Source organism: Notolabrus celidotus, chromosome 18, assembly GCF_009762535.1.
Source record: "Notolabrus celidotus isolate fNotCel1 chromosome 18, fNotCel1.pri, whole genome shotgun sequence".
Classification (NCBI taxonomy): Eukaryota; Metazoa; Chordata; class Actinopteri; order Labriformes; family Labridae; genus Notolabrus; species Notolabrus celidotus.
This window is the reverse complement of record NC_048289.1, coordinates 17162875-17180217: the sequence shown is the minus strand read 5'-3', so window position 1 is coordinate 17180217 and position 17343 is coordinate 17162875. Positions and strand designations below refer to the sequence as shown.

Sequence of the window (17343 nt, the reverse complement as noted above, 5' to 3'; positions counted from 1 at the left end):
AAAGTGCCCGATCATTTATGTGGCATTCATCCCAGCGATGCACAGAATGTCTGCCTGGCACCTTCGGCACTGGGGTAGAAACTGTCCATTAGTCCTTTGTAAGCAGAGATGAGGACAGGTTTGTTTGTGTGTAAGCAGTCTGACTAATTGACCTGACTCAAATCCAAACACAGGAACTGGCAGGTGATCAATGCTGTTTACTTGCAGAGGATGAAGTGTGCAGACTTCTCTTGGCTGCAGGTGGAGGGGAGCGGCCAGGGGGGATTTGTGGTGCGCAGGGATTGATGATTCAGAAGACTTGAGACATTCAGGTTAATCCTGGAAGAGAGACATTTTTTTGAAGCATCAAACTTTAATGGTGAAAGGGAAACAGAGTAGATTAATGTCTCAGATGAAATCCCTCCTTTGTGATTCCTGTTAACCCTCCTTTTTTCACTTGTCTAAGGAACAGCATCTCCCCTGTCCTTGTGATATTAATGAAGTTTCAATTCTTTCAATCAATAACTTCTAGTTGTCTGTGTATGATCGTCGATATAAAATTCATGGTCTTTCTCCTCTTTCTGTCTCTTTATTCTTCTATGCAGAGCGTCAGCTGGCCAACAGTATGAGCAGCAGCAGCTCTCTTCCTCCCAACGTCAGTGGGATCAATAAGGAGCTGGCAGATGTGCGCCACCTTGTTCAGTTTCCTGAAGAGATCGCCTGTATCCTCACCGAGCAAGAGCAGCAGCTTTACAAACGGGTCAGTAAAACTTTCATGAACACAATCACATGTCCAGACTTCTCAAGAGATAGAAGAGACAAGAGCAGGAATTCGAAGGTCAAAAGAAGCAGTTAGACATTTAACTTGTTTGTTCCTTCCACACCGTGTCTGTCTGCAGGTCTTTCCTTTGGACTACCTCTGTTTCCTCTCTCGAGATCTGGGCAGCCCCGAGTGTCAAAGCAAACGTCACCCAAACCTCAAGGCCTCGCTGTCAGTGCCGGCCATGCCTACCCAGAGTGCTCAGCAAAGCAACGCTGTGGAGGACTTGGTGGCACGATTCAATGAGGTGAGGATACTGTTTTACATCAAAAACAAGTTTGCAATGGGAAAAATGTTCGTGTTCATTTTATGGTCGCATATCATGCACAATCGACTTTTTAATGGTTCTCTACCTGAAATATGTGTCCCTGGCATGTCTATAAACTCTCCGAAAATGAAAAAAAATCCATTCTGCCTCTGTTCTGATTTCTCCACATTTCTTTAAATGTGTGCTGAAACGAGCCGTTTCAGTTTTCAGTGTTTTTCTTACGACATAACGACATCCGGTCTGTAACGGAAGTCAGAGCTCGGAGCTTGTTCAGCCCATAGACTGTATAAAATACAACTCACCTCTTCCTCTGTTTTTCATTACCTGCACACGTGTGCTAACAAGGAGCTTAGGAGGGAGGCATGCTAGTTGTAGGCTGTCTCATTAAACACAAAGGTCGGTTTTACTCCCCACGTCTGCAGATTTGAAGATCTAGTGGATGATTTTTATTTTTCATGGAAAAGTGCTAGCCCTAGTTAGCATAGCCACATAGCTACATGTTCGTAGCTGTGTAGCAAGACACACGTCGACATACTGACAAATAAAACAACAAGAAACACTAAATCTGTGACCAATCGTTCAGAAAGGTCCTGCTGCAGGCGCCTCTCCGTCAGGATCAGATTCTTGATCCAATTCAGAGGGTTGAAGTAACGCAGGTGTAACAGCCGTGTATATTCAGCCAACATGTAAACATTTGATCAATGTGCCGGAGAGCGGAGGCCACATCCACTTCCTGAGGGAGCGTGGTCAGAGAGTTCATTCTCATTTAAAGGCACAGACACAGAAAACAGCCTGTTCTGAGCAGGGATGAAAAAGAGGGGTTTACAGGCATGCCAAAATCTGATTTCAAAGTGTTTTTTTGAGCAATAAACTTTAAAGACATGTTTTGGGAACCTCTTAGACCAATATATTTTGATGAAAAAGAGCATCTGTCACCTTTAAATATTGAGATAAAAGTTCAGAAAATTCTGGCAGAACTTGAACATAAGTTGTTAAATAAAAATATCGAATAAAAGAGAGGCAGAGGGAACTGACTGTGCGTCATCACTGTGTCCTTGCACAGTCAGTCTACATCTCACACTCTCACTTTTACAGCATGATTGAACTCAGGATGAGATCGCTTGAGAGGCTCTGATACCAATCAGCAAACTATGCAGAGAAATTTAATGGTTTGACTCCTGAATAGCCTGAATAACTTTTTCAGACAACTCAGTAAAAGATGGCCTTCATGTTGAAAGAGGGAACTTAACTACTGAAACATACTGATGTAAAGCGGGGCTCCTCTTGATTGGATGAGGGTGACACCTGCCCTGTATGACATCATCAGAGACAGTGAAAAAAATCATCTTTTCAATTTGACATGATTATGAAAGGTTGGAATTCAAAGCAGTAATTGTGTTTTCCTTCAGCTGGGTTTTCCTTTTTGCATTTTCAGTCCAACTTTAAAACACTGAGCACACACACACACATTGATATAAGTTGGCTTAAGTTTCTCTCCAGGCGTGGTGTCTCTCCTGATGAGTGACTTCGAGAATAAACAATCACGACTCCGAAATGCACCGAAAGAGAAAGTGAGAGAGGGGGAGATTGATAGAGAGCGATGATGTCATCTTTAAGTTGCATGCCTTTCACATCAGCTGGTTTTCATTTAAGCCAGCGAGACACAAGAGAGACACATAAAGTTGTTTCTCAAATGTGCATCGTAGCCATATACGGGCACAATGGAGCAGGAGTCAAAGGACAAGAGAGCAGACGCTGATGAAGATCTGAGGTGGCTTCACATTTCCACAGTCTGTGAAGATCAGTTTGAGTTTTCGGTCTTAGCTTTTTTCGTTCACAGCAGTGTGGAGCAGTTTTCCTTGGCTTTTCCTCATATACTGAAGCTGGGCTATGTTAATTATCTCAGTAAGAAATGTGTAAAAAGAGCTTGAAATAATGTGAATTAGCTTTCAATTCCTCTTCTCTTGGCAAATTCCAGGCAGGTTTCTTTTCTTTATCAAAGAATTCAAAAATTTGGCAGCACTGCTACAAGACAGGCTGAGAAAGTTGGTCAGTCTTAATGATAAGTTCATTGAAACCAGTAATAATGTGCCAAAATGTTGAAACCATGTTACTTCAAGATTTAAAAAAACAAACAAAATGATGCATCTTTTTTTTTTTTAAGTTAGATTTTTTGGGCATTTTCGCCTTTTTTTGACAGAGCAGCTGAAGAGAGACAGGAAACTTGGGGAGTAGAGAGTGGGGGAAGACATGTACCAAATGTTTGCTGCCATGAGTCGAACCTGCCACCTCTGCAACGAGGACTATAAAGCCTCTTTATATGGGGCATGCTTAAACCGCTAGTCGACCAGTGCCAAAAAAATATCAATCTTCATCTTTTTGTTTGATTTTTGTAAAAAAAAAAAAATAGAAAAGTGTATTTGTATTTTTGTCCGAAATGTAATAACGCATATTGCATTCACATAAAACAGTATTCTGCTCTGTTTTTCTAAATTAATGACACAATTAACTCCAAATTACAAGGACAGTTTTTTCTGAGTGATAAAAAAAAAGCAGCTCTGTTTTTCTAAATGAACAAGATACCGCTACTATAAAATCCCAACAGCACATCACAGCCTCACAAGGAAGCAAACATGTCCCTGTTGTTTAGACATATGGAGATACTAGTGTCTTTTTTTTATCAATTATATTTTTGGGGCTTTCACCTTTATTCAGAGAGGAGAGCACAGTGGAGAGAGCAGGAAACTTGGAGAGAGTCGGGGAATGGGGGAAAGGGTCGCAGGCTGGAATCGAACCCGGGCCGCCCACTATATGGGCGCGCAATTTAACCATTGGGCCAAATCCACGCCCCAATTCTGGTTTCTTTAACCCTCTTATGTTCGTTTCTCTGGAACAGCAATAATGTTCCTGGGTCCATTTGACCCGGACATATTCAATTATCCAAAAGTGTCAAAACCCCCCAAAAATCCCAACGAACATTTTTCATAATCTTATCACTAACTCCATTACTGACCATTTAAATTAAGATTTAGTCCATTGGTGTTCTTTAATTCTCACAGATCATGGTTCAATGAGGATAACTCACTTGTTTTTCATCAAAATTCATGTTAAAACTTTTTTTTATGTACATTGGAAAGCCCTAAATATAAATACAATAGTTTTACATGACATAGATTTTTGTTTATTTTATTTTATATTTTGAATTATCATTTTTTTATGAGGTGATTTTGATAAATTAACACAACACCTCTTCTGTCACATGCTGCCCAGATTTTTGTGCTGCATTTAGCTGGTTTAGAAAACATATATTGCCTAAAATAGACTTTTAAAAGGGTCAATTTGACCCGCAACATAACAGGAGGGTTAAGTAGCAGAGGATATTGTTATTATTGTCTACTTTACACAGCAGGCACATTGGCACTCAATTTTTTAAAAAGTATTTCAGTAATGTTGTGAAGAGTAAAAATATGTTTTATTGAGAGCTGTGTTAAAATAAAAATGTTAGAAGGGGGAAGTCAGTGAGTAATATGTGGTTGAAGTTGCTCTGGTTAACGTCTAACAGGATGAGATCCACCGTTTGGAGATTTATCTTCACTTTTTCTCACACAGTATAAACAACCTTTTATAAATTCAAATCAAATGATTTTGACCTTGTTCATTTTCTAGCCTTGTATGGGAGTAAATGATTATGCAGTTTAAGAGAACGCCACATAAAGAGAGTATTGGGAGAAAGGAAACGCTGAGCAGTTTGGGCCTCTTTGAGTCTGTCTGGAGTATTTAGCTTTGACAGGACGAGTACAGTGTGTGCTCTTGTGTCGAGTTTGTAATAGTTCTGTCATCCTGCATTATGTAATTCATGTAACAAGGAGAATGTGACCCTCATAGTGGGACTAATAACACAGGCATGGATGGAGACAGACAGACGACATGCAAACATCAAAGGGGGATCAAACGATCATTAAACACACGTATGCTATTTTAAATACGCTTTTTGTACATCTCCTGTCCGCCCTTGTCTCTTACTTCCCTTCTTTTGCTCTCATGTGTCGTTACAATCTCTCTATATTTAGCATGCCTTCATAACCTGTGTGTTATCTTTTGCACACAACACTGAGTACACACTTTTGCTTTCTGGAATATCAGAAGAGATGCCAACTCTACACCGCCTTGATCTGTGGCCGATTCAGAAAGCCTCTTTGCAGACCGTCAGCGGGGTTTGGATGGTGACTGTAACTCAACCCAGCTGCTGAGTACAAGTGACTGATAGCAGATTTTCACTTGGGCGCGTACATCCTAGCACGCACAGAGCAGGGGAGGACCAGATAAGAGACTGTAGGTTAGCAGGGTTGTTTGTCAGGATGCCATGTACAGTAGATTTTTCTAGAAACAGCTCCAGGAGGTGAGGCACTGTATCTGATCTGTCTGACAAGAGCCACAAGTGAGAAAACAATCTCTGCCGGTGATTAAATAATTCAGCTAATTAAAAAGCTATCTACCTAATTACAACCAGTCTGCAACACATAGATAAGGCAGATTAATATAATGGCACAGTGTTTGGAGAATGAAGGGGCATATTAAGAATAAAAAAACAAGTCTGTATTTTGATATTAAATGTAGGCAGAAAGGTTTATTACTGTTATCAATATATATAATATTTTTTGTTAAAGAGACAGCAAAATAGGAGAGTGAGAAGCCTCTGACCTTCATTCTCTGTTAAAACAAGAACTGATGGGTTTAATTTTAAGTCAACTTGTTATTTTATCACTCTACTACATAGCTAGATGATGATGATACTTAATGATGCGACTACTTCATCAAGGTGGTTTACCATATTTGCTGTCTTTTAAAAAATGCAGTTTCTCTATCAGCTTGGCCGTTGTTTACTTCCACATTCCGAAACCGGAAATTCAGTGACGTCTGGCCCAGATGTCGATCTGCAACACAGATCAAACAGAACAGTCATACTACAGACTAAATTCAAAAGCAGCATGGTTAGTAGGTAGTATGTAGCAGGCCGTTTTGAAAACAGCCAGAGTCATCATTTCCAATATGGCAACCATCATGTCATGGGCTCCATCATGCTCCTTCAGAAACCAATTGATGCCATTTAAACAGTCTTTAGATTGTGCTCTGACGGTGCTCAGGAAGAATAAAGGTTCAAACGAACCATGCGGCTGCTGATAGAAAGAAGCTTCAACACACTCTAAATGGACCTTGTGGTGAGGAAGTTTTCTCAACTGCAAAAGTTTTTTGCTTTTTGAACTGTCAAGAATAAGTAAGTAAATTCAACAGCATAAAACATTTTTGATTTAAAGGAGAATAATCTCTAGGAAGTAAATAGAGACGTCACGTTATTGAGAACAGTTCAGAGGAGACAGCCTGAGATGGATTACATTTTCACAGTAACCTTCCCCACCCTGAGCCCCTTTCATGCTCATGCTTCTATCACCCAGGAATGCATAAAATGGTTTGCTTTCTCTCACTCATATTAGATAGGGAGAAGCTCTGAGACTTCAAAAAGCTGCTTGTCAAAACTCCAAACTCACTCACGGTTATAGTGTTATGGTTTGTTGAGTCTGACAAATAAAATGTAGCTTTTTGTCACCGACTGTAGGATATATGTTTATGAGGTAAGATCTGTGTATGTAGAGGCTCTTATCTAAGATGTCTGTGTATACAGTGTGTTCACTTGTTTATACAGTATGTGCCTGAGGTTGATATGTGAGTATCTATGTCCTCATACCTTGTGTAGGTATGTAAGGGTCCATATTCTGCACATGGGGAGGGTAGGGGTGATTGCATGTTCTTTGAATGATTTCTGTGCTTGCTTGCTTCAAGATCAGAAAAATGGGTGGAGAGAGAAAAACACATTGTAACAGAGTTTTATCAGGCCGTGTTGGAAAGAAAACAACCTCGAACAAATCTCTACCTGTTTGTGTGTGTGCGTGTGTGTTTCTGTGGCTTTATTTAGGCCTTGTGAAGTCTGTGGTGGGCTTACAGATCCTTACATAACCCAGTAATAGATCTCTGGGCCTAGGGGATGTTTTCCGCCTGCAAGGGGGTTAGGGAGTGTCTGTGGGGGTTCTTATGTGTGCATAGATACACATATGCACTACAGAGTGGTCCCATTGACATCAGTATTGTGTGTGTGTTAGTTTCTGTGTGTCAGTTGCAGAGAATATGAAAGGAAGCTGACCCTGATACATATCTTTTTCTTCCGTGTCTTTGGTGAGTACTTGAGGGCAGCCGGCGCAGAGACAGAGTGCAGCTGATAGATATCTGATCTCATTCTTTCTTCTGTGTGTGTATGTGTGCATGTGGCCAGCTGGCATGGTCCTGTGCATACATCACCACTTGAGACTCAAGCATGCCATTAGCACGACTAGGACCACACGCAACACAGAGTGTCATCTGACTTTCTCTCGGCTTGGCTTGGCTTGGCTGTGGACCTCGACTACTGTTCACTGGATTTTAACACTTCAATTGTGTTTTTACACACTTAAACACTTAAATGCCATCCTGTGATATGGTGCATTGAGTCAATCCTCATATGGACTGTCCAATCAGAAAAGTCCCCTATTAAAATATTTCATGTAGCTGGGGGCAGCATGCTGCATAACTACCCAGGTTTATACAAGATATCGTTCTCAAGAGAACACATTTTTGAGTGCTTATTTGAAGCTCCTATAAGGGTTTTTTTCACTGGTTATGAACAAACTGTAAGTAATACTAATGACTCTATGAAAACAAACAAGTTATCTAACAGTGAAGTGGATACTTGAAGCACTTTTACTGCTTAAAAACCAGTTGGGTCAAGTAGGCACAGACGAAGCGAGTTATACCATGCAGTTAAAACCATCAATCAATCAATCATTCTTTATTTATACTGTGCTAAATCACAACAAATGTTATCTCAAGGCGCTTTACAAACAGCAGGTCTAGACCATCCTTTATCTTAGACCCAACATCAAGACAGAATAAGACCCAGTCTTATCTCATCTTAATCCACTATGATTTTTGCAGCATTTAGCAAGTTATAGCGGCAAGGACAGACTTCCTTTGAACAGGCAGAAACCTCGAGCAGAACCAGACTCATGTTAGTCAACCATCTGCCTCAACCTACAGGAGCTTTAAAGATAGATTTTCATTTTGCTGTCTTAATTTGTACAAATTAGATTTTTGTAAGCAGATGATTCTGAACAAATTAATAAATATGACTTACTGATGGATACACGTGTCGTTACTCAGCCTAACTCTGTTTCCACAGGTGAGTTCGTGGGTGACGTGGCTGATCCTGACCGCAGGATCCATGGAGGAGAAGAGGGAAGTTTTCTCCTACCTGGTCCATGTCGCCAAATGCTGTTGGAACATGGGAAACTACAACGGTGTCATGGAGTTCCTGGCTGGACTGAGGTGTTAAGGCACACACAGACAACAACACACTCACATACTGCATATACAGATGTACAAAAGTTGCCCTTTTTACCAGCTGACATTTAGTTTTTTTCCTCTCCAGGTCTCGCAAGGTGCTGAAGATGTGGCAGTTTATGGACCAGTCTGACATTGAGACCATGAGAAGCCTAAAGGACGCCATGGCTCAGCACGAGTCTTCTGCTGAGTACAAGAAGGTGGTGACAAGAGCACTCAATATCCCAGGATGCAAGGTCGTATGCTGTTTATTCACGTTGTATGGAGTTAATGAATCAAATCATATCACAGTTAGAGCCATAATGGGATGTTTTTTCACTGTCTGACAGGTGGTACCATTCTGTGGGGTTTTTCTGAAGGAGCTCAGTGACGCACTGGATGGGACAGCAAGCATCATCAGTCTCAAACCCCCTCTAGATAACACAGAGGACTCAATAGAGGTAGAGTAAACAACCATAAGCTGAAATAAAATCATCCAATATATCTGAGCAAAGCCATGAGACTCAGACATCATCCTGCTTTGTGTTTTCTTTCTCTCTCTAGTTTGTGTCTGACTACAGCGGCCAGCACAACTTTATGTCGCGCTCTGGTTCAGACGGTTTACATGTCCCTGAAAAAGAAGCTACTGTCAGCAACATCCTCCAGATTATCAGGTACAAGCCAAGCTGATCTCTCGTATTTTCTGCTCTCTGAGTCCGCTTGAGCTGTCACTGTTCCTCTATACACCATTCTGCTTGATCTCAGATTGTCTTCCACTCTTGTTGCTCCTCAGATCTTGTAATCGTAGTTTGGAGGCAGAGGATCCCGATGATACGTCTACCAGCCCCTCCTCTACTGGCCCTTCCTTATCATCCCGAAACAACTCATTCAGGGACCGCTGTCGCAATCAGTACGCACCATTTTTTTCCCCCATCATTATTTTATTTCACATATACTTTCTTAAATTTTGACAGACAAGTTTGCAGCACCTGGTACCAAAGTGCAGCTCTGGATCTCTTTAAAAATGAGTGTCTGGTTAAATGATACAGTGAAGGGGAGAATGTTTCCTGTCACAGTGTCATGAACCCAGTCAACTGAAGGATGATCTCTGAGTGTGTGTGTGTGTGTGTGAGAGGGGGGTGTTGCGTAAGTTATGAACAAGCTAATGAGACACAGGACAGTTTCAGATGGCTCACAGCATTTGACTCGGCCGCCAAGAATATGGAACATCGTAAATCATTGTGCATACTGCAGATGTTTCCCCTTTTAATTTTTTTTAGTATTTTATTTAGACTGTTATGTTATTTTATCATTTTAATGACACTTAAACAATTCTATCCATTGTTTTCAAAGATTTTAAAGGTTTTATATATATAAATGATTTAAATAAATCTGTGAATGAATGTGGGCAGTCTAACAATACATTTTTTAAATAGTGATTTATTTTTTTTTTTTTTTTTTTTAAGTTATATTATTTGGGCTTTTGCATCTTTGTTACAGAGGAAAGGACTGGATAGAGTAGGAAACTGGGAGAGAGTAGGGGAGGGACATGCGGGAAGGAGGCCGCAGGCTGGATTTGAACCCAGGCCAACCGCTTCATGGGCGAGCAGCTTATCCATTAGGCCAAGTCCCCACCCTAAATAGTGATTTTAAACTGAATTTCAATAGTTAATTGCAATTGATTACATTTTTAGTTGTTGCATGTTTAAAATTCCCTGATTATGCATTTCAAGAAGAGAGCATCCTTAGACCCGAGTCTTCGACTAAGTTAACTTGTCTGCTGTCAGTTGCCACCCATTCAGGAAGCGCTATAGTAAACTTCTTTGATCAAGTTTCATTTTCTGGTCTGTGGCAATTCACACACTCCAAAATAGTGCTCTGCCGGCTCTTGTGATTTGGTTGCACCAGTCTGATTAGCTGCACCTGTATGCCTAGCTCATAGACGGTAGCTCAAACTCGTAGTACTTCATTGATATTTTTAATTCATGTAACATTAAGAATATATTACTTTTGACTTCTCAACTGAGCTGTCTGGAAGTTATTTGAAGGAAAATGTGCCATTCAAAAGTGCAGTGGTGTCATGATATTTCATCACTCAGGCAGCAGGAAGCAGGAAGACACTGCAGCAGCTTTACTACGGTGTGCTGAAAGGGACAAAATAACAAGCTTTGAAAAAAAATTACACATTCATATCTGACTTTAAATGCAACAAAATGAATGTGTTAACACAGCCCTAGTATGGATATAATACACATTTTATTGTTTTACTACTACTTAATGAAGGCCTTTTCAAGCCTCCTTCTACTTAAAGTCTTTCCGGTGCTTTCTTATGTGTAGTAGACTTAAAGTTGTAAGGCAGGGCTTCCTTTCCAGCAAAAGGTCAGTTTCCAAAATTTATTTTTTATTTTCCCTTTTCATGCACATACAATGACTCACAAATGAAAATTGAGTTTTTCCTCTATAACAGACTTTACTCTAAATATTGGAATGGCTAATCTCTTACCACTATAACAATATGTTTATGCTCTTTTTGTGCTCTAGTAAAAAGAGAGTTATGAAAATGCTTCCTCTTGAAATAAAAAGAATGATAATAAATCAGATAAAAACTCTGTTGAAGAAAGCTTTTAATAACATGAACAGTTATGTTAGCTTTCACAGATATAATATATAGTCTGCACACAAAGAAAGATCTGCAGAGGAATCTTCATATCTCACTCTGACTGCACAGATATTGTTTCGTGTCAGTTCAGTGTTCTGTCACAGCACAGGTTGTCTTTCATAAACACCGGTACAAGATAATGGCTTTATGCAGGAACACATTTGCAGATTGTTATTGTGATGAGTTGATGTTACCATAAACGCTGGTGTCACAGAGAAAAAAGATAACAGGTTAGCTTCCTGTTAGGGCAGGAAGGAACAGAGCTCTGGTACTTTTCAGCATGCTGCTGGCAGGTAACTTGGACACAGAAAACTTAATTTATTCCAAGCATGGCCTGTGGTGTTTGTGTTAAGGAAACCTGGATGATCGTCTCTGTGTTTCTAGACAGTTTTCTCTGAGGTTATGTCCATGTGAAAGCTCAGGATGAAAACTCTGCACTGGAATGCAGATAAATATTATTTTTCTTACTCAAAGAGGTTTAGGAATTCTTCTCTGTGTTCCTGATCTTTCCCACTGGCATCTTCTTTTCTGCTATTTATCTGCATCCCTCTGAGAAGTTGTGCGGAAACCTCTCTGTCTCCTCTTTATTCATCTCAGCCTTCTTTTCCCCTTTTCTCTCCTTTTCTAGTTCACATTCATTTAGGACAGCGCAAGAATCAAACCGTGTCCTGTAAGTGGTTGGAGGAGTTTAGGAGTTTGAATGTCATCAAGTTTTTGGTTTATAGTTTGTTTCAGTATAAGCTTGTTTCATAGCAATGAATGTGCAAGGACAAATGCATGATGCAGTTTGTTGCATGTTCATCCAGTGCACTACAGTAGAGAGTATATTTTTGGTCTGTTTAACCGTAGATGCTGATCATTTCTCATTTTCACTGGATCAAAACGCATTTTCAAAATAACTTCACCCATTAGTAATAGTTTGAATTTAATTCAGAGACAGATTCATTTGCAGATTCCAGTGAATCATTAAATTTGATGTTTTAAATTCAACATTCTCTCTTCACTTTCTGTCCACATTCAGATTCATGGTGGGGGACTTGTCTGATTCCGAGGGTGACTTATCGTCTGAGTCTTTAGTGAAGGAGGTGGAGTTTCAGGGAACTGAGGAGACGCACAGAGCTTTCAGCCACGGCACTGAGCTCATTCCCTGGTAAGACATACACAAATAAACTTACATGCATATGGCTCGACAGACAGACAATTAACGCTTACTGTGTTTTCTTTTACAAGGTACGTGTTGTCACTACAGCCAGATGTTCACCAGTTTCTGCTGCAGGGAGCCACAGTGATTCACTACGACCAGGACAGCCACCTCACAGCTCGCTGCCTGCTGCGACTGCAACCTGACAACACCACAATCACCTGGGGTAAATTATTATTACAGAGGGAGACATTAAACACACCTTTACAGCATATAACTTAAAACACAAAGGTATCTCTTCTACTGGAAACTTAAGATACACAACTCTACTAAAAGAAGCTACATTTCTAAATTTTTGTACCCCATAAAGACGAGGCACAGTTATTACTCTTTAAACACAATGGAAAACAAGCATCTATGATATAAAAAATCACATATCCTGAGTTACTTTTATGCTCTAAACATGTTGTAAAAATGTTTATGTATTTTTTTACACACACATTGTAAACTGGTTTCAAAAGTGATGTCAATTTCCTACCGCTTTACTGCTTTTCACACATGTTGTAAATGTGTGCATTTATTGCAGGTAAGCCTCAGAGTGGAGGAGTGTCTCCCACAGAGGCACCTATAGGGTTAGGACATGCTGTCGTGGCAGGGCTGACTGAGGGCCTTCTGGACTTGGGAATAGTAAAGGTGTGTTACAGGATGATGTGACCTGATTTCTGTTCTAAAAATAATTTATCTTGCCCAATAAGAAGCCAGCTTTGTGCTGAAAAAGCAGTAATGGTCATATGTAAGTTTGAACTCATATTTTCAATTCTGCAGGCTGTGTTCCTAGGTCATCAGGGAGTGGATGTTCACGCCGTGAATTTGCAAAACAAGCTGAGCCAGATGACAGTGGAGGAAAACGGTCTTAGCCTCCTCTACGGTCTCGGTACAACAGACAACAGGTTTGTACCACTAACTTTCAGAAGCACTCTGTTTTGAAAACCACCATCCAAAAAATAGCGTTGCTGTTAATAAACATTGTGAATTATCTCCCAACTTCTGACATTAGACTCCTGCACTTTGTGGCCCCGAACCACACTGCACGAATGCTGCACAAGGGCCTGTCAGAGTTAGTGGATGCAACCAGGAAATTAAAGAAGTTTCCTGACCAGAGGCTGCAGTGGCTGAGGAGGCAGTATGTTAGCTTGTATCAGGTAAACTTATTCTCCTTGGTCCTGTATTTGTGGCTTACTTTCATCAAGATTATTTTTTCGCTTTTGTAAAAAATATGCTTTTATGTTTTTCTCTATTGTTTTCTAAATGTGAAAATCCTAACTTTCACATGTCCCTAAATCATTTGTTAAGTGAAGGCACTCTTTCTCCTTGGTAATACAGCCTAAACTTCAAACTAGCAAGAGGAAGAATGACGATAGCTGGATTTGAAATAATCCTTGAGTAGTTTCATTTCCTGGATGGATGCATCAAACAGATAAAGACATTAACAGTGTAAATGCGTCTGCTTGTTTGTCTCTGATAGGAGGATGGCAGGTACGAGGGCCCTACGCTGGCCCATGCCATTGAGCTGTTTGGTGGGCGGAGGTGGAACATGGGTATAGGTGGAATGGAGAAATCTGCAGCCCAGAAAAGCAGCCCTCTGAGCATCAATGATAAGGTCAAGAGGAAAAAGAAGGTCCTTGTCAGGGTCAGTAGGTGTAACAGTTTCATTATAATTACATAAAATATTTCATTCAGACTATTATGTCACTGATTTGAGTTGTGATCAACCTTCAGAACTTTCAGTGTTTTGTGTTTTGTGTTTTTCCTCTGAGTATAAAAACGTTATAAAAAAGATGGTTAAACATTACATTAAACTCTACTTGTGGCATGTCTCTGGAACATTTACAGTTCAGTCTTGATCTACAATTTGATATGATCTGGTCTCTTATACTATCCTGCATATGTGTGTAAAAATCTCACAGGGAGACAGTGGGGATGCAACAGATGACGAGATGGTTTCTAGAAAAACACGGAGCTGTAAGGAGGGACTGTACCGGAATGGGCCAGAGTCTGACAGCATTGACCAAGACGATCCAGGTTACCCTTTAATAAGTTGTACAAATCCAGTCAAAAAAATGAATCTGTACATGTTTGCCAAATTAGGGTTTAACCTAAAAGACATCAGCTGTCCTTGCATGATATTTAGAATTTAGAAGGTACTTTCCTATGTTTTGTTGTTGTTCACCATCCCTTTTCTTTGCCTCCACAGACGACAGCTTCCCTGGCCCCTTCTCCCTCTCATCCAACAAAAGCTCTGGATTGCTAGCCTCTTCTTCCTCCTCCTCCTCCTCCTCCAGCATGGCAGGGTCCAACCAGACCCGCCCGCAATCCTCTCCGATTCTCTCTGGAAACACAAAGTCACAGCCAGGGTAAGCCCTGTTCTATTTACAAAGACTGGAGTTGACTTTTTGACCTTTCTTGTATCACTCAGATGTATATACTCTCTCCCTTCACTTTGTGTCTTGCAGGTCTTGGAACAGCAGGTCATGGCATGGTCGAGGCAAAGGCTGTTTCAAAAGCTTCCAGAATCTGATGATATCAGACAGCACGATGAGCTTTATTGAGTTTGTGGAGCTCTTCAAGTCATTCAGGTATCAACAGAGAATTTCTCTGCCTATTTCACTTTTGGTTTTTTTTGTTCACATTTTTGATTCACTAAAGAAACAGTTGAGTAAAACCCCAGACTGTATAAAACATGGACGTAGTCTTAGTGACGTCACCCATTTGTTTCTGAAGCAGAGTTTTGAAGCCGGTCGATGGTGGTCGCCATATTGGAAATGCTGACTCAAACAAACTTTCAGTTAACCTAACAAGAAGCAGTAAAGATGGGCCTTAAGCCTCCTAGCTAACAGCTACAGTGTCCTTACCTGTTTGTACCAGTTTATAAATAAATAAGTATATTTTTCATCCCACAATTGTTCAATCATGGTTTGAAGCAGTGACATAAGTTCAATTAAAAACTTTCTTGCTCCCTCTCCTTACATAAGTATTGTGCTTGTATCAACAGCAGGGGAGACAGTGCTTTTTACCCTTTTTTTTTAGGGTAGTAAATGCTAGGCACATTTTCAAAGGATTCCCATCTCTATTATAGTTAGCTCCTGTAATAAATTCCCCTGTCAAAAAAAAGGAAACAATGTTTTGCTTTGATAAGTAATGGATTATTCTCATACCAGTCCCAGTCCTCCCACATTTCTTAGATTGCAGCATTTCACCTCATGCGCTGCACTCCAGTTTCCTTTTAAATTCCACACTTCCCCACAGGAATGCAGGGAAAATTAGCTACAGTACTCAGCCTGATCATTTTTTTTTTATTTCTTACAAGATGGTACCCATGATGTTTTGTATAAAGCCATTTGGACAGAGCGCTGATTGTTGTTTCAATTTTAAGTTTAACCTATGATCATTCAAAGAACTTCAAATAAATTACAATGTGACTGAATTCCACTCTGTTTTTTTTCCTCCACAGTATTCGAAGCAGGAAGGACTTGAAGGAGCTGTTTGACACCTTCGCTGTCCCCTGTAGTCGATCAGGTCCAGATTCAGCCCCTCTCTACACCAACCTGAGCATAGACGACAAAGACACAGGGCTGCAGCCAGACCTCGGTAAAAACAGACTGTAGCATTCATAATCATATGTAGTTATCAGTCAAACTCATGTAAACAAGCAGTACATTGTCCTCTCTTCTTGCCTAATGTCTTCCTCTTCTCTTTAGACTTATTAACTCGCAACGGTTCAGATCTCGGCCTTTTCATCCGGACGAGGCAGCAGATGTCTGACAACCAGAAGCAGATCTCAGACGCCATCGCAGCAGCGAGTATTGTGACCAACGGGACAGGGGTGGAAAACTCTTCTCTAGGTGTGTTGGGATTGGCTATTCCTCAAATGAACGACTTCCTGGTCAACTGTCAGAGGGAGCACCTCAGCTATGATGAAATTCTGAGCATTATACAGGTAAGGAAATAAAAGGAAGGTAAAAGAAGAAAATGCCTAATATAGATTTGTGATTTTTATGAATGAAAGCACTGAAAGAGAAGGATAGAAACCTGAGACATGAGAGAAAAAAGATGAGCCATTTACAGTGGTTTTTTTTGTCCTACTTTTTATTATTTCTGCAGAAATTTGAGCCCTCGTCGAGCATGAGACAAATGGGTTGGATGTCATTTGAAGGTTTTGCCAGGTAGAGTAAAAGATTAATATATTTAAACTATTTTTAGAAATGTTATAGCATCATTACAAAAATATTTTATCTTTCCATGACTTTCTCTGTACCAGGTTCCTGATGGACAAGGAGAACTTTGCTTCTCGCATCGAGGAATCCCAGATAAACCCAGAGGAGCTGCAGTACCCTCTGTCCTACTACTACATCGAATCTTCTCATAACACCTACCTGACAGGACATCAGCTCAAAGGAGAGTCCTCTGTGGAGCTTTATAGTCAGGTAACTGAGTTGGTCACATTTCTGAGCCCACTTTTAAGCCTTGCTTTTAACACAGTATAATAAAGTGTGTTTGGACCTTTAACTTCTGGTTTGTATTTTAATGTTTGATGATTGAATATAATTCCTCATCAGGTGCTGCTGCAAGGCTGCAGGAGCGTCGAGTTGGACTGCTGGGATGGAGACGATGGCATGCCAGTTATTTATCATGGACACACACTCACCACTAAGATTCCCTTTAAGGTCAGCAATGTTTATTAGGTATCCTTCAACAAAAAAAACTTGGCTGTCCCTGCTGTTTGTGTCCAAACCAAATGCACTGACACAGAATAGTTTCATAACATCAATAAAGCTGCAATGCTGTAATGATGTTTTTATTTTGACTGAAGTAGTCCTGGCAAAAAATTTGTTGGCTCTGCAAACCAAGCAAATGTGATTCTGTCACCAATGAGACATACATCAAGTTTCTTCATCTCATGTAATCAGATCCCTCAAACGCCATTATCTTAATTGACGTGGCATCTATGGGCTGTTTCAGTTGATTTAATGAGTATGGGTTTGAATGGGGATGGATTGACTGTAATTTGG

The 17343-nt window shown here is 40.4% G+C and overlaps 1 protein-coding gene across 2 annotated transcripts in view; it reads left to right on the top strand.

Annotated features, from left to right (window-relative positions):
* The window catches only part of plce1 (phospholipase C, epsilon 1), a 119941-nt gene that overhangs the window by 81664 nt on the left and 20934 nt on the right, over positions 1 to 17343 (top strand). For both annotated transcript variants that reach the window (XM_034708760.1, XM_034708761.1), the window contains exons 8-28: positions 585 to 739; positions 879 to 1046; positions 8335 to 8480; positions 8584 to 8731; positions 8825 to 8935; positions 9039 to 9148; positions 9268 to 9384; positions 12155 to 12283; positions 12364 to 12500; positions 12861 to 12967; positions 13100 to 13224; positions 13332 to 13476; positions 13800 to 13964; positions 14242 to 14356; positions 14529 to 14688; positions 14788 to 14910; positions 15786 to 15922; positions 16033 to 16271; positions 16436 to 16497; positions 16593 to 16758; positions 16891 to 16998. In XM_034708760.1, coding sequence (XP_034564651.1) covers positions 585 to 739; positions 879 to 1046; positions 8335 to 8480; positions 8584 to 8731; positions 8825 to 8935; positions 9039 to 9148; positions 9268 to 9384; positions 12155 to 12283; positions 12364 to 12500; positions 12861 to 12967; positions 13100 to 13224; positions 13332 to 13476; positions 13800 to 13964; positions 14242 to 14356; positions 14529 to 14688; positions 14788 to 14910; positions 15786 to 15922; positions 16033 to 16271; positions 16436 to 16497; positions 16593 to 16758; positions 16891 to 16998 — 2873 coding nt within the window. The remainder of the gene's footprint in view (positions 1 to 584; positions 740 to 878; positions 1047 to 8334; positions 8481 to 8583; positions 8732 to 8824; positions 8936 to 9038; positions 9149 to 9267; positions 9385 to 12154; positions 12284 to 12363; positions 12501 to 12860; positions 12968 to 13099; positions 13225 to 13331; positions 13477 to 13799; positions 13965 to 14241; positions 14357 to 14528; positions 14689 to 14787; positions 14911 to 15785; positions 15923 to 16032; positions 16272 to 16435; positions 16498 to 16592; positions 16759 to 16890; positions 16999 to 17343) is intronic.